The 21,461-nt window shown below is 40.1% G+C and overlaps 1 protein-coding gene across 3 annotated transcripts in view; it reads right to left on the reverse strand.

The window, feature by feature from the left end:
* Positions 1-6,207: 6,207 nt before the first annotated feature.
* ACSL6 (acyl-CoA synthetase long chain family member 6) overlaps positions 6,208-21,461 on the reverse strand; it is a 61,733-nt gene continuing 46,479 nt past the window's right edge. For all 3 annotated transcript variants that reach the window (XM_077768592.1, XM_077768591.1, XM_077768593.1), the window contains 4 exons: positions 20,636-20,779; positions 18,453-18,554; positions 17,484-17,555; positions 6,208-6,678 (listed from right to left, as the gene is read on the reverse strand). In XM_077768592.1, the coding sequence (XP_077624718.1) occupies positions 6,541-6,678; positions 17,484-17,555; positions 18,453-18,554; positions 20,636-20,779 (456 nt within the window). In that variant the 3' untranslated portion in view covers positions 6,208-6,540. The remainder of the gene's footprint in view (positions 6,679-17,483; positions 17,556-18,452; positions 18,555-20,635; positions 20,780-21,461) is intronic.

Genomic DNA, 21,461 nt, shown 5'->3' on the forward strand with positions numbered 1-21,461 from the left:
CAGCCTAGGTGCAGAAAAGTCAGACAGGAACGAAAGCACATTAAACCAGCAGGAAATGTCCTCCTGAGCAATCCACTTCAGTCCTGCGGCCACCAGTTTACTGGGGGACCAAGGCATCTGACAGCAAAGACCTTAACTTGCAGGAGATTTCTTAAGGATAAGCAGAATCTCTTCGCCCCTATCCGGGAGCTACCTCCTGAACATCTGGGCAGCTTTATGGTCAAGGTAGAGAATTCCTTACCTCCTAGTGTTCTCGGGCTCAGCTTGTTGGCTCTGCCCCACTGCAGGAACGTAGGAATGACTTCCCTCTGTCCATACACCCTCCTTGAAACCATCTGGCTGCATCTGATAAGCATATTGTGCACATAATAACCATCTTCCTATTTTTGAAGATGACATTTCACAACATTAAAAAACGCATTTGTAGAGATAAAATTACAAAAACTCAGACTCTTTTGTGATGTTCCAATAGTGTAAGTGTGACTACAGCACACCAAAAGCCACAATATTTTCCTAATTAAATCACTCTGAACTTTTTAAAATTTAAAATATGCTAATAGAAAGTCACAACAATTGATTTAAAATATTTAATGATTAAAACTTAGCTTTGTAAAGAACAGAAAGTGGGCATTCTTAACCTAGTTAGATATAGTACTTTGAGTCACTGAATGAATACTTACTTAGCGCCTTAGTCTGTGTTAGGCATTGTGGTAGGTCCTGGGGATACAGAGGTGTGTTAGATATGGTCCTTCAGTTTAGGATCTCAAAGTCTTGTTGCAATACAAAGCAATTATCGTATTTCAACCTCCTTTCCTTAGTGACATCCATAATATGCTAACAAGCAGTCTCTAGTTTACAAGTCAGGTCTCCAGGCTCTCCTCTCTCTCTTTGGAAGCTGTTGTGAAAAAAACTTGGAGTTCTTAAATGACCTGTGGGAGGTCTGGATCCTTCCATGCCCTACACCTAGAAATGGAAGAAATAATGGAAAAGGAAAACAGCTTAAAGCAAAAGCTGGTCTTGCTTTGGTCGCCCTATTCCCTACAGGTATGTCTCACTATACTGGTCTGCATTTACTGAAATGCCATCAAGTAAAGATTCACGGAAGTTAATGCATAGGGTTAATGCATTATTCAAATTAATTCAAGTTAATGCATATTTCAAAACTGGAAATAACCTTTGGCATGATTTCTTGAGCCCAAAGGGGTCCTTGACAATGATCTAGTTGACCCCCTCATTTTGCAACTGAGGAAACTACAGCCTAGGGAAGCTCCTTATGACAAATGATTGGCATAGGTAGCATGAGTGTCCTGGAGTTTGGCTAGTGTGCTTGTCATGCCCCTGTTTCTCCTCACACACGGCTGGGAACGGGGACAGGGGAGCAAGGATGGGGGGTTGAAGCCCCTCCTCCATCACAAGGGGATGAAAGACACTATAGACAGACTTGGTCCGTTTAAAGCTTCACCCAGAATCAGCCTATAAAAGGGAAAGAGATGTGTCCCACGCAAAAGGATGAGTTAGGGCAGAGACATCTCAATTCAGTTATTTCTCTGTCTCCCCTCAGTCTATCCCCAGATACACAAATGCCAGTGCAAGCATTCATCCAGGAGTGTTCAATTGAACTTCTCCTATTTCCCTTTGTACTCTCCTCCCATATCTAGACTCAGAATTCTACTATCAGTGTTTCAGTTCAGTCACATGATGGGTTTGACTAGGTTTGGAACAGTTATGGAAATGCTAACTTCCATGGGAAAACAAATTCCAAATTTTGAAGAGATTTCTGAAGAAAGTTTTTTGTTTGTGTGTGTGTGTGTGTGTGTGTGTGTGTGTGTTTGTTTGTTTTAGACAGCCTATTTTTGGGTTTAGTATTCCCTGGAGCCCAGAGGCAATCCTTCTGTATGTTTTCTTTTGCAGTGACCCACTGAGCAGTTCTGTTTGTGATACTATCCACACGTTTCAGGGTCCAACTGGAAACCAGTTTATTTTTGCTTACTCGACAAGAACGAAACAAACCACAGTGATAGATGAAATGCACCTTCAGGTATTGCGATCTTAATGCAATGCAACTTATGAAAAAGAGCCAAGGAGATTTTTCATTCAGTGGCTATTTCTTGAGCACCCAGTATGGGCCAGACCTTCTGCACTGGGGCTATAACCTCAAGCAACTCAGTGGGAGTGGGAGTGGGAGTGGGGCAGAGGGAATCTTCTCAGATAAAAGGATAACCGAGCTGTTTTAAGAGCTGCACGGTGGCAGTTAGCAGGGAGATTAAAGGTTATGACATTCCATGAAAGGGGGACCATATGTGCCACATGGAGGCACAGAAAAGCATGATGCAAAGCACTACATAAAATAGTTGATATGACTGGAGCCAAGGTTCCCATGGAGGAAGAACAGGAGAGGAGATGCTAGGCCTTGTGTGCTAAACCAGGGACTGTGAACTTTATCCTGGAAACTATGGCAAGTCATGGAAGGAATACTAAGCAGGAGAGTGGCATGACCAGATTTTCAATTTAGAAAGATCACACTGACTGAAATGTGGATGGTGATATTTAAAGAAGCTGGTGGAGAAGCAGGAAAACTAAGAAAGAAGAGTCATATTCCACACAAGAGATGAGAATGGCCCGAACTATACTAATCGCCATTAGAATGGAGGAGTGGACGATAGCAAATATACAGAGAAGGCAGAATCTGCCTTAGACATGGCAGAATGTACCATTTTAAGAAAGTATAACCACTAGCTTGTATAAGGGTAAAAAACATGAAAATACTGTTTCAGGGGCATCACAATGGAAAAATTGAATACAGTTATTTATTCTTTTAAAAGCATAAAAATGATTTAAATTCAGGACACATTTGGTAATAGAAAATGTGCAAAGAAAAGAAGAGCATTGGGGGTTGGTGGGACTGTAAATCTTTGGAGCTTGGGGACCTTACAGAGAACGCAGAGTATGCTGACTAGTGGTAAAGCTTAATAAAATGTTTACCATAAGCTCCATGATCAATGATTACTAATATACTAACATCAGGGGATTATGCTATATAAATATATAAAATAGTATTTATGAGCAACTTTGAGAAATGAAAAATCTTTATTTTTTACAAAAGTTTTCATAAATGCATTTTATATTTGATAGGCATGCTATTATAACAAAGCAACTAAGAAGATAATTACAGTTAAGATACTTTTATGCATATTTAAAAGGTAATATTTTAATTTCGCAAGTTTGAAAAATTGAAAGTATAATAAGCAAGTCTTCAAAAAATACCCACTTTCCCCACCCCTTGCAATTGTTGCAATGACTTACAAGGAAAATTAATCAGTCAAATGAATGTCTAAAAGCCACTATCCACCTCATCAAAACCTTTTCATTTTGGGACAAGGTTTAGAAATGCTTGTATTCCAGGTATTTATCTATTGCCTCTGGGTTATAACCATTCATTGTTCTAACTCAAGAATTTCTCATTTAGGGCTTTGTCCTCACTTGAATGCTAATCCCATTCTTACTGCAGTTAACTGTAGAATCACAGAAAAGACTGTGAAGCATACTTGAGAGACAATTCAAATGATAAGAATCTTTTTTTTTTCATGTTTATGCTTCCTTAAAATTAAAGGAAAAGGCAAGAAAATATAGCAACTTAGCTCAACATATAATTTATCAAGTTTATATAGGATTACTCATTCTTTTTTCTCCTGAGATATGAAGCAAGATTGTAAGTAGTCTGTTTTCATGCAAAAAAATACAGTTTTCCATTGTTTACATTCATCTCATAGTATTTTGTATTCTAAATAACTGTATCACCTTTGTGCTTTACACATTTGGAAAAGGAAGAATAATCCGTTTTCTTTACCACAGAAAAAATAAAAGGTTATCAGTTCTTTGATGGGTAATACAATCAAATTAAGTGCAAACTTAGAGTTGCTGAAACATTACCTGACTATAAAAATTGCAGTGGAAAGTTCTGTTTTTCCTCATGCTTGCAGTTTTACTTAAATGTAGAATGAAAGGTTAACTTGCTCCTATGAGGGAGACATGGTATGTTTATGTCTTGAACTTCTGAGTCTGTGAGTTCCTAATATATGTGGAACTAGGCCTCCACGCCACACCTGGTCATAGTTTCCTCTCTCACCTGGAGGGGAATCATAATACAATATAAAGAGGTCTTTTATGGCAAAAGAAAAAAATGGTGTATATTCTATTTTAAAATATACACAAGATTGGTTTGTAAAATGTGAAAATTATTAACTTATGTTACTAACTACATTAATAATGTACATTTGAATGAGTAACAGATAAAAGGCCAAATGTTTAAGAACTTTTTTTTTTTAATAATTGATCTGTTATACCTCTAGACTTCTATCAGATCTGATGTCCACTATAAATGTGAACATCTTAAGTACATAGCCTTTTCCTATATTGGTTATAGGGAAATACAAAAAATTTCCCTCCAAAATAGAGTTGGGAAAAATGAAGAAGTTAAACAGAGGAACGGATAAATGTACCTGCAGTATATTTAGGACACACTGTTTACTTTTCTCAGCACATTTGCACATTTGGACATTTGGTCCAAGTGTGATGCTTTACACACAGATCAGGAAGGCCAGAAGAAACACAAGATCTTTAAACTGAGAAAAACAAGAGATGTTTAGCTGTCCATAATCAATCATATCTAACTACTATGAAGTATAAATAGAATCAAAATAAGTGTTAAATTATTTGCTTATGTTACATTGTCCAAAATCCTTTTGGAAATAAGAGACAACTATGAAATTTTTCTTGGGTGGAAGGACAGTGGGAAACAGCTTCATCCTCAAGATATGAAGCTATGTGCCTTATTTAAAATAATATGAATATCTAATTCAGATAATAATTTTTCTTTTAGTCAAGCATATTAAATATAAAAAATTAATGCTGTATAGATGTGGCCTTGGGCATTTTTAGAATTTATTTATTCAGAAACGCCTTTAAGAAGGAATATGCATAGAACCAGCTCGTAACTAAAAATCAAATAGGTAAATGTAAGTCGAGGATCTGCAGAAAGAATATGCCAAAGAAATGTGTAAAGAATTGGATAAATGTATCAGATGAAGGTGTGATCCATTTTTGCCAATACCGAAATATAAGTGTATAATCACCAATACCGGTTCATCCAGTAGGCCCATGTGATGATGCAGTTTTTTTAACCAATAGCTGCTGGATTTGCTCCAGCAGACAGGAACTTCTGGACTGTGAACACTTTCCCCATGTCTGCTTTCGGAGTCCTGTCTCTATAGAAGAGAGTCCTCTTGCCTAGGGACGGTTCCTTCTTCAGATGCACAGTCTGTAGCTTGGAATCTAACTGCTGTCCAGGCTGGGTTTTAATTATAAGAAATTGTTGGCACTCGGGTGCAAGAAGTGTCTAAATACATAATGCAAAAAAAGGAGGTTTCCATGGTTAAAGCTTAAAAGCATTTAAAGATTTCATGAATGGAATTATGCCCTATGAGATATTTATCTATGATGGACTTAAAAAGTTTTGTAGGGGTATTTTGAAGAGGTTCTTCAAAATTAAGTTGTTGAAAAACTATCGTCCTTGGAAATAAAAGCCCTTCCTCGTCTTATTCAAGATTACAGCCATATTTGGCTTCCCAGACCTGGCCTGGACATACTGAGAAAGGAAGGCCTGAAGAGGCCAGCAAGGAACGTAGGCACATTAATTACTGCCTATCTTGAGAAATAATTCTGGGTTTCTTTTCCCAACTCTTCTCCAAACACCCATTCATTGTAGAGTAGACAGACATCTTTAAGAATTCATATGGTAACAAGTCCATGGATATACACGTACTATCCTTGAAGTAGTTGTCCATTTTTCTCTAGGTAGTTCCTGAATATTTTAATGAGCTTAATAAGTGAGAAAATATGTTGAAAGATCTTTGTAAAATGTTATATAAATATAACATTTGTTTCAATAATATCTGAATTCGCATTTTTCATGCATAAAAGTGAGAGGGAAAACTTGTTCACATCAATAAGAATTGTGATGTATAAAGAATCTAGAGTTACGTAGAATGTGCATTATATCTTGTTTAGCATGATTCTATACATCTAATTTTAATTTTTTAGGTCTGATTTAACTATGATTTTGACAATCAGTTACTAATGAGGTAGTCCACATTGCTTAGATATTTGCTATGTCTGGTTACTATTCTACAAATAACGAAGTACAGTATATCAGTTATGTTTTTCCTTTATGTTTAATAAGAGTTCTGCAAACATTGAGAATATATTACTTTTAGTGGTACACAGTCCTTGAGAAAAGTCTTGATTTTTACATTGCCATTTATATTTTTAGCAGCTTGTTACAATATCATTTTTAATAAAAATAAAGTGTACTCAGTGATGATAGAGAAAATATTGTTAAAGACTTCTTGGGACAGGAAAAGGCTCAGTCATAAGATCACGTGCTTATTCATTTTCAGCTGCATCATTCTGATTCATTACTTTCAAGAGTAACTATAATGTTGCTACACAGTCCATTCAACTGAGAAGAACTTTCCTTGAACTTCACATGGAGATTGAGTAAAGCTCTTCTATTTGTTTTTTGAAGTACTCTCTCAGCTCAGGTCTCTTAGCCTTTAATGTTGGTGTCAGCAAGCCATTCTGAACTGAGAACATGTCAGAGTGGATGTGAATGGCTTTAACCTAAAAACCAAATGCAGAATATGTCTTCATCAGGAATGTAACATAGCATTTATAGTACACATGATAAAAGTAAACAGGGATACAAGAATAGATATATTGATATAAAAACAGTATGCTCTTTTTAAAAGTCAAAATTACATTAATAACATTTCAGCCTATTTAGCATGTCTGCAAACCAACTTCTGCCCCTTCCTACTCCTTCATTTAGCCTAGCCAACAGAAATGAGCTGGCTGCTTATTCTGTGTCAGGCACTGAGGACACAAAGAATCTTGAGTGCCCCTGCCCTCAGGGCGTGCACACTAGCCACACTAGCATTCAGCAGAGCAGACACACTGGGCAATTATCAGACAGCATGGTATGCACAGAGTGACAGGCGCCTGATGCAGTGATGGTAGGGAAAGGAGGAGCAGCCAGGGAAGCCTTCCCAAATTAGATGAGTGTTAAAGGATGAGTAAGAGTTAACCAGCAGAGGAGGAGAGGTAGGTGGTGGAGGGCATTCTAGGCAGAGACAACCCCAAGAACAAAGCTGTGGGAATGAGAAAAGACAGAACATGAGAATGGAAATCCAAGTGGTTTCTTGGTGTAGTTACACAGAGTGGGAGGTAAAGGGGTAAGAGATGAAGCTGAAGTGGTTGATGCGACCGTTTATAGAGGAGCTCAAACTTTATGCTGGAGTCAGTAAGGCGGCTTTCATACAGGGCAGTGGCATGGCTACATACACATTTTAGAAAGATCTCTCCAAGAGAAAAGGGAAAAAGTTTTTTTGAGAACATTAAGATTAGAAACAGGGAAACCAATCTGAGGGATCTGGCCAATCCATGAGAGACCAGATAAGCACCTACACTTAAATTAGGGGCAGAGACAGAGACAAGGAAGCAGTTCTAAGACCCATTCCATGGGCAACAGATAGTAAAGAGGGAGGCAGCCTCAGTGACCCCTGGGTTTCTGGTTTGGATGGGTACATGGATGGTGCTGTAATTCAAAGGAGAATATAAAGTCTTGCAGGTACATGATGAATCTATGTTAAAAAAAAAAAAGTCTCACCATGGAATTTTATCACATCTACGGAAGGAGACATGGAGGGTCAGGTTTAGCATTCACACTTCCTACTGCTCTGAGGCAGATCCTAGGCCCCCTCATGCAAAGTCTCTTTGCAATGATGAATTGAGAATCAGAGACAGATGAATTAAGGTAGGAGGGCCTGGGCTGCCTCCTCCCATGTGAGGCTCCATCTGAAAGGGTCTCTGACAGTTCCATGAGAATTTTATGATCTGTGCTTGAGCTGAATCCTTGAGTGACAGTGGAAATTGTGTCCTGACTGACAGTTGTCTAAATTAAATGATTTTTGTTGAGATAATAGACTCTAATCATTAAATAGCAAACAGGATTATGAACTGCTGTAATAGACTTTGTTTTTTATGTTTTTATTTATTTCTAGGAGAGAGAGAGGGAGAGACAGCATGAGCAGGGGAGGGTCAGAGAGAGAGGGAGTCACAGACTGAAACAGGCTCCAGGCTCTGAGCTGGCAGTCAGCACAGAGCCTGATGCGGGGCTCGAACCCACGAACTGCGAGATCATGACCTGAGATGAAGTCGGACGCTTAACCGACTAAGCCACCCAGGCACCCCATAATAACAAATTCTTTATTACACTTTTGAAAAATAAAACTGTCATGGACCTGAGGCACTGAGACACTAGATAACTACAAATACCATTTGCTAAACATTCATGCCATTTTGTCCTGCATGTTATTCAAAGTCTCAAATGCAATTTTGGAACTTAAACAAGTATTTTCGCAGAATCTTCTGGCAGAGAAGCCCAGGTAGCAACCAGTAAGAAGTGCACCAAGTCCTAATTACTCCCTTGGTATGTACAATTGACCCTTGAACAACAAAACAGGGTTAGAGAAACTGACCTGCTGCACAAATAAAATTTCATGTATAACTTTTGACTCCCCAAAACTTAACTACTAATAACCTACTGTTGACCTGAAGCCTTACCTATAACATAAACAATTGATTAACATATATTTTGTATGTTAATATGTATTATATACTCTGCTCTTAAAATAAAATAAGCTAGAGAAAATTTTATAAAGAAAATCATAAGGAAAATACAATTACAGTTACTGCACCCTATATGTATTTATATATGTATATATATATATATATAGTCAACTGTCATAAACATTTAGAAAATTAATTCAAAACCTATATGTTAAATACACATACACATTCATTTGGTGTTTTATATAATTGGTATTTATCGAGCAACCCCTATGTGTCAGATATGCGTCAGGCACCAGGGATACAAAGAATAACAAGACACAGTCCCTGCCCTCATGGATTTACAATCTAATGAGAGATGCTGCAGTATGATATTGCTACCACAGGGGCAAGCCCAGAGAGGGTTAGCTTTCGCAGGCAGAATCAGTTGCTTTACCAATCCCCACTCCTGACTTCTTCCCTGGTAATGAAACCAAAATGGTCTATGTCAACCAGGACAGTCTTGTCCCCTGATTTCCCAGCCACCCTTGCAGCTAGGGGATAGCCAAGAGATCCATTTTTGGCTAGTGATAAGGGAAAGTTTTTGCTTTCCAAATATAAGTTTCAGACATAGATATCTCCACCCATTCTTCTTTTTTCCTTTGTTGAATATGGACAATGTCCAAAGCCATAGCAGCCACCTTGTGATAAGCCAACATACTAAGAATGAAGAATGGAAAGATAGGTAGACCCTAGGTCTCTGAGGACCTGTACCTTCCTTGGACTGCCTACCTTCAGACTTCTTATGTGAGAAAACACAAAAACACACTCTATTTGTTTAAGACACTATGTGTTTTCTGTTAGAGCTTATTGTATTTCTGATACAGCATCTAATCCAGGCTTGGGAAGAGTTCACTGAAAAGAGATGCTCCGGGCTCCTGGGTGACTCAGTTGGTTAAGCATCTGACTGTTGGATTCAGCTCACGTCATGATCTCACAGTTTGTGGGTTCACACCCCACACTGGGCTCTATACTGAAAGTGTGGAGCCTAATTGGGATTCTCTTTCCCTCTCTCTTTCTCTCTCTCTGCCCCACCCCTCACATGCTGTCTCTCCAAATAAATAAATGAACTTAAAAAAAGAAAAAAGATGCCTGAGTTGAACTCTATAGGGTAAGTCAGCTTTAGGCCAATGAAGATAGCAAGGGGAAGGAGGAGTGGTTGCTATATGACCTGAGTAGAGGAGGGTGCTCTAGGTAGAGGCAACATGTGCCAAAGCACCTTCAGGGCATTACAAGCGTAGGCTGAAGCATATGGTATAGATGAAGAAGAAAGCGATGGGCCTGGAGAGATAGACTGGGGCCAAATTACAAAGGACCAATATGCCAAAGTAGGAAGTTTGGACATGATTCTTCAGACAATTTTTAAGCAGTGAGAAACAGAATGGCTCTTTGGAAAGATTACTCTGCTAAGAATAGGTTGAAGTGAGGTAAAAGTGGAAGCTGGAAGACCAGCCAGGAGGGAAGGCTGATGGTGATTTGAGCTATAAAAGTTGGCTGTGGATATGGAAATAGATTTGGGGGCTGGAAAGGACAGGACTTAGAATTTGTGTGGGTAAGTGGTAACGAAAGAGAGATAATAAGAGTAAGAGTGGTTCTAGGTTTCTGCTTGAGCAGAGAAACTGGAGGAGCGGAAACATTCTTTGGAGGTGGAAAGTTCAAGTATTTATGTTCAAGTCTGAAATGCTTCTGAGACAACCACGTGGTTTTTGGATACTGGATATATTGGTATCAGGATGTGGGACAGAGCAGCAGCCTGAGCCTGAGACAGGAGTGACTTGAGAAGTAGAAAGGAACTAGAATGTGGATTACAAAAGGCAGGAGAACAAGAACAAGAGGGCACTCTGTGAGATGCTGCTGTCCATATAACTGTTAATAGAATCAGGGCACCTGGGTAGCTCAGTCATTTAAGTGTCCAACTTTGGCTGAAGTCATGATCTCACAGTCCAGGGTTCAAGCCCTACATAGGGCTCTCTGCTGTCAACACAGAGCCCACTTCAGATCTTCTGTCCCCTTCTCTCTCTGCCCTCCCCTGTTCTCTCTCTCTTAAAAATAAAAAATAAACATTAAAAAAAACTGTTAATAAAATCAATGGACACAATCAGAAAATGACTTATTTCAAAAATCAATTTATGAGCCACCTCCCACCCATGAGTATAGCTATTATCCAAAAAAGAATGACACAAGTGTTGGTGAGGATGTGAAGAAATCTGAACCCTTGTGCACTGTTGATGGGAATGTAAAATGGTGCAGCAACAGTGGAAAAACAATATGGCCGTTCCTCAAAAAATTAAAAATAGAATTATCATATGACCCAGCAATTCCTCTTCTGGGTATATACCCAAAAGAATTGAAAGCAAGATCTTGAAAAGATATTTGTACATCCATATTCACAGCAGCATTGTTCATAGTAGCGAAAACATGGAAGCAACCCAAATGTCCATTGACAGATGAATGGATAGGCGAAATGTGATTATATGCATACAATGGAATATTGTTCACTCTAAAAGGGAAGGAAATTCTGACCCATGCTACAACATGGATGAACCTTGAGGACACTATGCTAAGTGAAAGAAGCCAGCCACAAAAAGATAAATATAGTACGATTCCACTTACATGAAGTACTTAGAATAGTCAAAGTCATAGAGACAGAAAGTAAAATGGTGGTTGCCAGAGGCTGGAGTGGGGTTGGGGGATTAAAATTTCCTGTTCATGGATATAGAATTTCAGTTTTATAAGATGAAAAAAGTTACGGAGATGGATGATATGACGATTGTACAACATTACAAATACATTTAATACCACTAGACTGTACACTTAAAAATGGTTAAGATGGTAAATTTTATGTCATGTGTGACTTTACCACAATTTTTAAAAATTGAAAAAAATCAGGGTATGCAAATAGTTACAAAGTGTTCAATATGTCAAAAACCGTTTTCAACACTTCTGATGTTAACAGTCTCGTGTCCTGGCATGATGAGATGGGCATGATGAGACGGCAAAGAATTCTTTGCTCAGAAACCTCTGAATTATGTTCATGTTCAGATAAAAAACTCAATATACAAAGAAGACTCCTAAAACAGCTATACTTCCAATGTCCAGAGAAATCCTTAAAGAAACATTCTGACAAATTCTGGCATTTTTAAATTTTAAATTAAAATTTAAAATTTAAATGCTTAAAACTGTTTCTCAGACATTTGTTCAAATGAAGGATTCACTTTTAAAAGAATAGCATTTGAAGGGATTCGTATATGTAGGGAAAGGTGAGGAGGAGGATTCAGGACAAGACTTGAACTAGCATTTTCTGTATCTGCCTCCACTTGACTTCACATACTGAAAGGATCTCTACTTGCATATCCAATATAAATAGCTGGAAATCTGAGGCTGTTGGCTAAAAAGGGGTCTTGTCACATGCTTCAAGATTAGTTAAGGTTCTTGGGGCACCTGGGTGGCTCAGTCGGTTAAGCATCCAACTTTGGCTCAGGTCATGATCTCACAGTCCGTGGGTTCGAGCCCCGTGTCGGGCCCTGTGCTCACAGCTCAGAGCCTGGAGCCTGCTTCAGATTCTGTGTCTCCCTCTCTCTCTGCCCCTCCCCCATTCGCTCTCTGTCTCTGTCTTTCAGAATAAAATAGAGACATAAAAATTTTTTTTAAAAAGATTAGTTAAGGTTCTTGTAAAAAAATGTTTTGTTCAAAAACTCTCTCAGTGTTCCTGATACTCAAAGAAGCAAAGATTTGGTAAGGAACAGGGTTGCCATATTTTGTACTCTCTGGAATATACTTTTCCCCCCTAATTTGTTTTTATTAAACAGAAACCATTCCAGAGAACTCCAAATTCCCTGGAAACAGGTCTCAAAGGAGACATTTTGAGACACAGTACACTGAGCAGTAGGGCTTCTGTGGAGGTCAATGCTCTGGGTGGGGCAGAGGTGGAGGCAGGTGTAGCCAGGTGGGGGTGGGATGCAGCTGGGGAGAGGCAGAGGTAGGTGGAGGTGGGGTGGAAGAGGGATGAAGTGTAGTGGTTGGGTTGGGGGGCAGGGAGGAGAAAGGCTCTGGTTCAAGCCCCAACCTTATTGGAGCCACACTGCTCTGTGTTTGGCACAAGCTCGACTTTCAGATAAGATGTAATCAAAGCTCTGCTACTTAAAGAAGTTTGGAAATCACCACTTGACAACAAAAGTAATTAGCTTGAAGAAAATAGGAACACAATCTAAATCAACCTTTAATCTTAGATACTGTAATTTAACTTAGTAACTCATGTTAACTGTCACAAAATGAAAAGCTGAAAACTAACAGTGCTAATTTCCTTTTTTTTTTAAGTTCTCTTCTGATAGAAAGGACCTCACATAAAGACTTTTGGTAAGTGCAAATGATCTATCCACCCTCTTATGTAAATGAAATTAATAATATAATTGTAAACGGAGAAGCAACTGCCAAGATATGATATCTGCCTGGAGCCCGAGTTTCAGCTCATCTGAGTTCCTAACAGCACATGGAGAACACTGTGTAATCGGGACTTGGGGCAAACACCTTTGAAAATCTAGGTGTGACAAGCAGCAGCTAAAAACAGTAAAGTACGGGGAAGATGACTTTCATAGGGAGAGCTACATAATGCTATTTAGATGCTACATAGATGATAAAAGAAAACATTATCTTAAGAACAAAGGACTGAAACAACAGGTAGATTTCCCAGCAAGCCTAGAGGCTGATGGGGGCATCAGTAGTTCAGTGTGGCTCCCTATAAGATAGTATTGAGTGATATTCCCTCTGCTTGAGGACAGGGAGTATCACTAAATATAGCCTTGCACGAAGCCAAAGGATATGGCACCTGGCTCACCTTGAACTCCCTTAGTGAGTAGATTAGAGGGTCTCTGCTGGCAGGCTCCCAGTTCATGCTGGAATCTGACCTACAGCTCTGGGTCTACTTTAATTCTTCTATGAAAATACCTATACAGACTGCCTGAGTGACTAAAAATCCAGTCNGGGGGGGGAGGAGGGGAAGTGGGTCAAACCAGTTTTTAATTAATACTGACCTTAACTGTGGGTCCCAAACTTACAATATTTTTTAGAAGTAAACCAATGATAAGGGGCACCTGGGTGGCTCAGTTGGTCAGGTATCTGACTTCAGTTCAGGTCATGATGTCATGGTTCGTGGCTCCAGGCCTGGCATCAGGCTCTTTGCTGGCAGCTCAGAGCCTGGAGCCTGCTTTGGAATCTGTGTGTGTGTCTCTCTCTGCTCCTCCCACTCCCCCACTCATGTTCTCTCTCTCTCAAAAGTAAAAAACATTTAAAAAATTTTTAAATGATGAATGATAAATTTTCATTTTCTATAAATAATTACATATTTTCTAATGAAATCAAACTGTCGATTTGTGAAAAAAAAAAGGAATAAGAATCTTTATTCTCCCTTAATGCCTAACACAACATGAAACTCATTTTCCAATTTATAATAAGCAAAAATTTTTTTTGAGGAAGGAAAGAGATACCTAAAGTTAGCTTCCTTTCTGAAACTACACTCTTGTGACTGAAAAGTGATTCTCTAGGGTTTTTTAAAATTTAGAAATGCTGTAACATTTACATATTGTATTGAAATAAAATACTTTAAAATGTGTCATTTATGCCAACTCATTAAAGCACAAAACTTTCCATAATTTTGAAGAAACATGGTATTTTAACTTTTCAATGGTATTACTGAATGAAACACATAATATTGCTCGAAGATAATAAACATAGAGTGAATAATTTAGGACAGAAGACATAAAGTAAAACAAACAAACACTGAAATCAATTAGGGAAATGCTTAATTTTTTTTTCTGCTTTAAAGGCAAATCGGTTAGGTAAGGATTCATTTCAGTGACAGGAAATACAATAACGTATTTTGAATGACAGTGAAAACACCAGAATGTGAAAAATCTATCAAGTGTCAAAGGTCACTTTGCATCATCTTTACATCATCTGTATAAGGTCTATAAATGTCAAGAAATGGTTAAGTCATTGTTATGTATGCTCAAAAACTTCTCAAGCACCTACATATTTAATTATTGATAGAGTGATTTTAAATACTTCCTATCTACTCATTAAAATATATCTTCCAAAGATCTCCATAAATTAATAATGATTGGCCTTGTTCAAGGAACTTTTTCTGGAAATTAAATTACATTAATTTTTTATCTAATTCAAATGTTAATTCAGATCAACCCTGCCCAGTAAGCCTGAACTCCTAAAGCTTTTGGTGAATGATGTAAGCCTTAGGCTTGGTTGTCTATTTGTGTATTTGGGTTTTCAAAAAATTAGTGTTGGGGCGCCTGGGTGGCTCAGTCGGTTAAGCATCTGACTTCGGCTCAGGTCAAGATCTCGCGGTCTGTGGGTTCGAGCCCCGCGTTGGGCTCTGTGCTGGCAGCTCAGAGCCTGGAGCCTGTTTCGGATTCTGTATCTCCCTCTCTCTCTGCCCCTCCCCAGCTCGTGCTCTGTCTCTGTCTCAAAAATAAACAAATGTTAAAAAATTTTTTTAAAAATTTAATTAATTAAAAAAATTTTAAAAAAATTAGTGTTAAGCCTTAGCTGATCACTCATTTTTGAGGGGAAAGGAAGAGGACAAGCTGACAATGGATTGTAGATTAACTCAAAGAATTTATACTGATCTTTGGAACACTGGGAGCACACATCCTCCTCAGGCATGAAGGCCTGGTTTTTGCTCTCCCATGGTCAGCTGAGGTTACACACTGCTTGTGGTGGGGAAGATGCACAAAGACCAACAAAGAGGAGAAGGAGAACAGAGAAAATGAAGAGGTGACACCGTTGGCAATAAAACTCAGGCCTTTGAGATACCCACATACATGACTTCCCTGTATCTGAGGTTACCATGGTAAGGGCAGATTATTAGAGCAGAAACTGCTTAAGGAATATGGGAAGACAAGAACACATCTCCTCTCAGTAAAGCTCTAATTTGAGCAATTGTTAACACCCAAAACTTAACCAAAGGTCCCCTTGCAGCATAATCTTAAGAATTGATTCTCCACAAGTCCGGGGGGCAGGTCATGCATCCCAATCCCAGCAGGGGGCGTGCCGGCCTTGGAAATAAAAAAATGTAGTGGTGGGAGCTTATCGGCTTAGGTAGTGCATCCCCAGGGCCATTAGAGCTCGCCATTCAGACCAACACGTAGGCCCAGAACAAATGGGTCGTGGACCAGCCATATGTGGCCCCTAGTCTACATCATCATATGATCCAGTCACGCAGCTCCCGTTAATGGAAGGACACGGAAGTCAGTCCTAGCAAATTCAGAAACTGAAATTATGCCAAAAATGATCTTTCATTCAGAAAGATATATATACCTTGCCTGAGTGCCTCTGATTTGATAATTTTTTTAAAATTAAGATTTATTCATAAAAGCCGTTTTTGCCTTAGATGCTGACAGATGAGGGTAAAGGAGTGTTTCTCAAACTAGATTTATATAAAGACCCACTTCAAAAGAAAACAATTTTGAAATTATGCTTAGATTTCCTCAGTTTGAAACTTAAGAAATTAAAGTCTGAATCTGTGGAAATGGTTTTTGAGTGCAAATACTTGCCATTAAGAGTTTTATATTGGAAACTGGTTTAAAAATGTTTTCAGGTTTTCATCAAAATGAACACACAAAACTCCAAATTCTCACAGCCCATGCAGATCCCTAACACTGTATTTGGGAACCCTATTGGAGAAATACAATTTTATTAAAAATGATTATGTTAAAGACATGCTGGAAAATTTTTTTAAATTCAATTTAATTTGAATTTTAAGAAGAATTAAGAATATTAATACTCTACTGGAAGAATTTTTCTTTTTGGATTTTTTCCTTTTTTTAATTTCCTTTTTTAATGTACATCCAAGTTAGTCAGCATACAGTGCAACAATGATTTCAGGAGTAGATTCCTTAATGCCCCTTCCCGCTCCCACAACCCCTCCTATTCATTTCTCCATATTTAAGAGACTCTTATGTTTTGTCCCCCTTACTGTTTTTATATTCTTTTTGCTTCCTTTCCTTTATGTTATTCTGTTTTGTATCTTAAAGTCCTCATATGAGTGAAGTCATATGATATTTGTCTTTCTCTGACTATTTTTGCTTAGCATAATACCCTCTAGTTTCATCCACATAGTTGCAAATGGTTTTTGTATTTTAGACTACAGAGGATGTATAAATGGTATAGGTAAGTAGGTCCAAACATGCTGAGGAACTCAGTTACAGTAAGAACCCCAAGCCTGCAAAGACAGAGTCTTAAAGTAGTGCTTGCTGTGTCATCTCCCAACACATTCTATGTTTCCTCCTCTTTGTGGTAGACACACTGGGCTGACAGATCACAGGCTCAAAGAGCGCGATCTTTCCAATGTCCTGGCAGGTGAGCTTGCCTGCCACAGCCAAGAAGACAGTCCCCATAAAAATAAAAATAAGAGAAGACTCGGGTCTTAAGTATTGCAGGCAGCTTGGAGACAGGCCAACCATGTGTGCACATGCTCTGCTAGTGACAGTGAGGGTAATATTTCAGTTTTACGAAAGCCTGTGGTCAGGAGGACAGCAAGTGCAGTCTCATATGACCTATTTTAGCTCAGGATGCAGACTGCCACAGAGTCTGCCTGGAACAGGCCTTCAGGGGTCTGTCGGTATACAGCTCTGCCCACGAGCTGCAGCATGGAGGGTGGAGAATCTAGGTCTGGGTCACCATGGGCTAGTTTACTCTTTGTCACTGCATAAACGGCTGTAACAAGGTATGGGGAAGGTCATAGTTACCTGCTCGAAAGAATGGAGTCCACTCTCTTTTCCTAACCTCACCATATCCTCCAAAATGGCTTTTTTCAGCTCCTGAATTGAACCATACAGGAAGAATTACAAGGCAAAAACACATTTCAAAATGGAGGCACAGGAAGCAACGAGTTTTGAGCAAAGTGCAACTGGTGGCTGTGCCAGCCCCCACCCCAACCCCCCCTCCCTCACTGGGGCTGATGCTCCGGGCCGCACACAGTCACCACCTCTCATCAGGCAAATAAGTGCCAGCCGTGGCCGAAGGAGTGACCATGAACAGGTGAAGGGACCAGTCCATTTTTTAAAGCGACTCTCTGTTCCGCCTGCTGAGGCTCAGGGATCCTGTCATCCCCAGAAGAGCCCAGGACCCAGTGGGAGCACTAGGGTCAACGGACGCTGCCGAAACATGGGCCATGTGCTGGCAGAGGTGACGCTGAGCCAGAGCACAGAGATCTCTTCTCTAGGACCCTACATGTGCCCACGAGGCTTTGGGTAGGTGTGAGCAGTAAAGCTCTAAGCAGGAAGAGCTGAGTTACTTTTTCAAGTCCATGACTGTCTCTCTAAGGGCATACAAAAGCCACCTCACACTTGGAGAGAGCAAGGCCAATGAGTTAGAAGGCCTACAGTCGCAGCGGATACTGCTGTTAAGCAGCTCTGTCAGCTGTGTGGCCTCCGGTCAGCCCCCTCTCTCTCTGGACTCTGCAAGCTGCAACATGGCAGGGCGGGACGAGCTTCCTGGGATGTCCCCAGCCCTAAAATTCAATAGCTTATCCAACTCTCTAAGAAGAAATCTGCGTTCCTTCAACAACAACAAAAAGACTAACTTCTAGTTTAGGATTTCTACCATTTATAAATAAAGTTAGAAATGTCCCTACATGTTCAAAATCCACTGCTTTCCTGTGTTTCTGTCCTCCCATTACACAGTATCATAAGAGGTCCAGCAGCCAAGGTACAGACCTTATTTGCACAGAGCTCTGCATATGACCCTTCAATTCCTCTCTTCTGAGCCCAGGAGGGCATGACTTCAGGGTCAGGCACAACAATGCCCACCAGATAGGCCTGCAATTCCAAACAAAGGAAAACACAGTCATCATGAAAGCTTTTAAAGTGGTTATTTACGGTGCAGCATTAAAAATAATCTCTTGGTATTCTCAGATTCCATCCTTTTCTAAAAATAAGTATATGCTTATGTTATGCAACATTTTATCAATATAGCACACATTCTTGACTGTTTACTTTCTGGTACACTTCTTTAACTTTTTAGAAGTTTTTTTTTTAATGTTGATTTATTTTGAGAGAAAGAGAGAGAGCTTGAGGTGGGGAGAGGGGCGGGGAGAGAGAGGGCAGAGGACTCAAAGCGGGCTCTGAGCTGACAGCACAGAGCCCAATGCGGGTCTATAACTCACTACTAACTGTGACTTCACGACCTGAGCTGAAGTCTGACGCCCAACTGACTGAGCCACTCAGGTGCCTCCCTTAAATGTTTTTTAAAAAGTTAACAGAGGATAAGCTTAAGGAGATTAAGAATCAATAAAGTTAGACCTACATGTACCTGATTATCATGTCAATCTTTTTTTCTCCTTGAGAGAGAGAGAGAGAGAGAGAGAGAGAACAGGGGAAGGGCAGAGAAAGAGGAGAGAGAGAATCCCAAGGGGGCTCCATGCTGTTGGCACAGAGCCCAAAGTGGAGCTCAAATTCATGAACCGTGAGATTATCTCATGCCAATCTTGAATGAGTACACTTTTAGGATGCCAGTCAAAAAAAAAATTCTATGAACCAAAACACGTGTATTTTTCAGAGTTTCCCACCATTTTGAAAATGTCTTATTAGGGGCACCTGGGTGGCTCAGTCGGTTAAGCGTCTGACTTCGGCTCAGGTCATGATCTCACATGAGCTCGAGACCCACGTCAGGCTCTGTGCTGACAGCCAGCTCAGAGCTTGGAGCCTGTTTCGGATTCTGTGTCTCCCTCTCTCTCTGACCCTCCCCTGCTCACGCTGTCTCTCTCTCTCTCCAAAATAAATAAGAACATTAAAAAATTTTTTCAAAAAGAAAAGAAAATGTTTTATTAATATGGTCCCCAATCTTGAAGAATTCCATTTTAATTTTTAAAGGTATTTTCTTAAAAAATAATAAAATTTGCTTATATAAATGCAATGATAGCACAGAATATGTTCACAGTGATCTTGCTGACTTCAAGGGTAAATGATGTTGAAAGGAGAATAAATATAAATCCTCTGCAAATAATTTAATCCCAAACTATGTTAATATATTAGCTTAATATACTGGACAAATATATTAAGCTATGTTATCATCAGTACCATTATTTGCAATACTGTACCCATTTGTCTGTAAAGTTCATTTGCATATTTCAAAATCTAAACAGCCAAACCCTGAGTCTTGCTTTGGCATCTTACATCAAAATCCCTCTTGGAAGTAGGTGGAGCCTAAGTTAAAAGTAGTGGGAATGTTCATTACTACCTTTTCAAGGAACTTATTTGCCTAACTGCAATTTATCAAACTATAAGCAAGTAAGAGTTCTCATGTAAAAGGAATTTTCTCTTAGGGCACGTGGGCGGCTCAGTTGGTTCAGGGACCCACTCGTGATTTCAGCTCAGGTCATGATCTTGTGGTTCGTGAGATTGAGCCCCATGTTGGGCTCTGCACTGACATTGCAAAGCCTGCTTGGAATTCTCTCTCCCTCTTTGCCCCTCCCTTGCGCTCGCTCTTTCTCTCTCTCTCTCTCTCAAAATAAATAAATAAACATTTAAAAAAAGGAATTATGGGACACCTGGGTGGCTCAGTCAGGTGAATGGCTGACTTCAACTCAGGTCATGATCTCATGGTTCATGGTTCAGGCCCACATCCGACTCTGTGCTGATAGCTCAGAGCCCACGTCAGATCCTCTGTCCCCACCTTTCCAGGCTCATGCTCTCTCTCCCAAAAATGAATTAACATTTATTCTTAAAAAAAGGAATTTTCTCTCACCATCTAATATGCAAGAGAATATCAGTATCTGACTGGAAGTTAATGTTTACCACTGTATTCAAATACCAAATATTCAGGAAATTATTCCCAAACAACTCTAGATTTTTCAGCAGGCCCAGTACCTGTAAGGAGGGCTGAAGCACACAGGACTCACCTTTAAGCTGTCCCCATGGACAAAGATTTGTGCCACAGGCTCACTCCGGATATAGATGTTCTCAATCTTCTCGGGTGCAATATACTCTCCCTGAGCAAGTTTAAATATGTGCTTTTTCCGATCAATAATTTTAAGAGTTCCTGCCTATGGGGTTGGACAAACAACTTTGTGAAAAGATAGCATTCTTGAGCCTAAACCCCTGACTCAATGGGGCAATAGCCTCTCACCCCTGCCCCGTGCCACCCAGCAAACCCCACCTGGATCTGCTCCTCCATCAGGTCTCTGCTCTTGTATGTCCCCTGTGTGGCTGGAGAGGGCTACCCTGCACCCATTGATTGGTAGTTTTCAAGATCTGCTGGACCCTGAGTGCCTACCGTCCTTTTCTTTCAGCACTTACCTGCTCCCCTAACTCTCTGCTCCCATGCCTGCCACCCTCATGCCTAGCAACAAGTGTCCCCCTCCTCAGGAGGCCCACCTACCTGCCCATCCGGGCTCCCCTCTCACCCAGGCTCTTGCTCCAGCTGTCCCTTTTCTTACCACCATCTTCAAATTCACTGCTTTAAACAAAGCCTAGGCCTCGCTGCCCAGCTACTGCCTCCACTCCCAAAGAGTACCCTCTCCATCACCCAGCCTACAGCACAGCGCGGTAGAGGCTCTTACCAGATGAGATGGCATCAGGAGTCCTCACCACTCCACGGCCTCTGAAACAGGCAGGCCGCCACTAGGGCAGAGTGCTTGTGCCCCTGGCTTCTAGACCCCCCCTTACCTCACACCTCACTGACTCCCTTCGACCTCTTTGAGTTTCTCAGGTGAAGAGGTGGGTCTG

The sequence above is a fragment of the Crocuta crocuta genome, unplaced genomic scaffold, assembly GCF_008692635.1.
Source record: "Crocuta crocuta isolate KB4526 unplaced genomic scaffold, BGI_CrCroc_1.0 scaffold64, whole genome shotgun sequence".
NCBI lineage: Eukaryota > Metazoa > Chordata > Mammalia > Carnivora > Hyaenidae > Crocuta > Crocuta crocuta.